This window comes from Penaeus chinensis, chromosome 3 (genome assembly GCF_019202785.1).
Source record: "Penaeus chinensis breed Huanghai No. 1 chromosome 3, ASM1920278v2, whole genome shotgun sequence".
Taxonomy (NCBI): Eukaryota; Metazoa; Arthropoda; class Malacostraca; order Decapoda; family Penaeidae; genus Penaeus; species Penaeus chinensis.
Window position 1 is genome coordinate 24,470,058 of NC_061821.1, and position 2,500 is coordinate 24,472,557.

The 2,500-nt window shown below is 38.6% G+C and overlaps 1 protein-coding gene across 2 annotated transcripts in view; it reads right to left on the reverse strand.

Moving 5' to 3' along the window:
- The window catches only part of LOC125042207 (WD repeat, SAM and U-box domain-containing protein 1-like), a 23,073-nt gene that overhangs the window by 824 nt on the left and 19,749 nt on the right, over positions 1–2,500 (reverse strand). For both annotated transcript variants that reach the window (XM_047637716.1, XM_047637708.1), the window contains 5 exons: positions 2,210–2,445; positions 1,779–2,000; positions 1,489–1,636; positions 1,185–1,334; positions 1–1,011 (listed from right to left, as the gene is read on the reverse strand). The exon at positions 1–1,011 is cut by the window's left edge and continues 824 nt beyond it. In XM_047637716.1, the coding sequence (XP_047493672.1) occupies positions 857–1,011; positions 1,185–1,334; positions 1,489–1,636; positions 1,779–2,000; positions 2,210–2,445 (911 nt within the window). In that variant the 3' untranslated portion in view covers positions 1–856. The remainder of the gene's footprint in view (positions 1,012–1,184; positions 1,335–1,488; positions 1,637–1,778; positions 2,001–2,209; positions 2,446–2,500) is intronic.

Below are 2,500 nucleotides of genomic sequence, written 5' to 3' on the forward strand. Positions count from 1 at the left end.
ATTACACATTTCACTTTGTGCAATGTGTGCCGATGCCTGACATAATTACCGGTTAAAGAGGCCCAACCTAAACAGCTCATTTCATGAATGTGAATGGTGGGGGCCTAGTCATCATGACTGCAATATACTGTATAAGGCCAATGCTGTGAAGACTGGTTGACTACTAAAAAAATTAGAAACTACACATTCAACTTCACATACTAATAGGTTTCTTTTCATTAGTTTACTCATATGCTGCCTTTTTAACTAATCTAAATTCTCAAAATCCTTTCTTAAAACATTTAGAAATTCATTGTAGTTAATCACAATCTCCAATCAACAGGCTGACCTAACACTCAGCCTGGTTAGTTTAATGGAAATAATGGTTATTTTGACCATTAGAATATACCAAAGAAAGCCAAAAAACACTGGTATATTATAATATCACAGACCATAGAAAAATTACTCTATTTAGCCTTTGCTCTGCCGAAAGTTTATTAATTGGCCTTACAAAGTAAAATAGCTAAAACTATTGCCCTTTCTCTAGGAACTACTGTGAATACAGGATATCACATTGTACAACAATCTTTGTTTGACTATACTCTATAGGTTTTTCTTTTTCTTTCTGTTTTTTTATTGACACAAGCTCTGCTCTTTGCTGGAATAACATTCATGTCTTTAATATGTATGTGTTGTGTATGATTATGCATGTGCATGTGCATGTGTATGTACATATATACTGTGTATATATACTCCAATAGCATAGCCCTCATGACCAGATTTCTCTAAATCTAAATCATTCCCCTTGATGGAATAAGATTCACTATGCAACTTAAAAAATCCTAAAGCAAACTCTATCTCATATGACACAATGTGGTCACATGTTTTCTTCCTTGTATCTCTGTATAAGTGTTCTTAGGGTTCGGTTTGGAGTAAGTGTAAGGTGAGAGAGCTTCTCATTGGTCATTGGACTTGTCCGCTTGCCACTGGCCAGCCAAGCTTCCATTGCTACTCTCTCGTAGGTAAATCCATCTGAAAGGAAAGTTGATAACAATGGCTAAAATTTTGTATTTCCACACTTGGTAAGTTAGATGCTCTTTTAAAATTGTCAGATCAGACAAACTATATGTTCTTTTAGATCTTTGTGACATCTACAACCATCTTAATGATTGTTATCAGTAACTAGTTTCTTATGAGGAACTTACCAGCACATAGGACGGGATCATCTATCAGCTCTTGTGTAATGGGACAGAGGAATTCTGTGGGAGGAACATTGGCTGGACCCTTAGCATTCTGTGAATCTTGTGTTGATTTTCTTATCAATCTCAGGATCTTGTTACGATGTCCTAGAGCATCTGCAATAGAGTTATGAGGTAGAATATGAAAGACTACCATACCCTATGATATTGCATTTCATTGTAGTTAACACCAAATGAATTCACTTGGTGTGCATTCCACCAACCAGTTTGCAAATTCAATGTAAAACACTTTTACAATGATCAAACTTACCAACACCAAGTTTCTTCTCAAGAATTTCATCTGTCACTGTCAGTAATTCCCGTCCATCGATTGCGTGAGCCCGGAAGTTGTGTGAGTACTCAGCAAGACCTTGTTCCACTAACCAACCACATACATCTTCACATGACCACTGTACTAACTAAACAAAGAAACACACAATGATTTTGTTTGTCAGCAGTATCTTGTTGATATATAAATTTCAAGCAAGTATGTCACCATGTCATAGGATGAACTGAATCCTTTAAGGACATCTGCTAGATCTTCCTTAATTCCAGACCCACCTTCAAATTCTCCCTAAATCTCTGTGAAGGAAATTTTGCCAGTGGTTTCTTGTTGGCAGTAGATGTGTTGCGATTGACTGAACTCGCTGCTCTGTCTACCCGCCACACATGAACCATCCTGTCCCCACTCCCTGCCGCAACAAGAGCTCCATCATCACTGAAGGCACATGACGTCACATAGCGCTTGTGACCCTCCAACACCCCAAGAGCTACTAACTTCATCTGTAACATGATGTGTTAATGAGTATAATCAAAGCAAAGCTGCTACAGTTTGAAAACATCATTATTTTGCCTCATATTTTAGTTTTCAAGTACATATATTCAGACCAATTACAAACATACATGTTTTTATTAGAAATAAATTAAAAAGCTATAAAACTATAGTTCAACCCTATTCTAGGATAACAAAAACCAACATGTAAACAACTCACAGGGTCCCAAAGCCGCACCGTTTTATCCCCTGAGGCAGAGGCCAAGATCAGGCCATTGGCACTGAACCTGACACACATGATGGGGGCTTGGTGGCCATGGAGGGAGTGGTGAGGAGCAATGACAGGTGAGCCACAACCCCCTACCACCTGCCCTCCAACCTCCACCACCCACAGGTGTAGCACCGTGTCTTGTCCTCCTGTTGCCAGTAGATACTGCTTCCCTAGTGCACTATATTCTGTTGGCATAGATCACCTGATATGTAAAATAGAGGAAGAGATATCATGGAATAC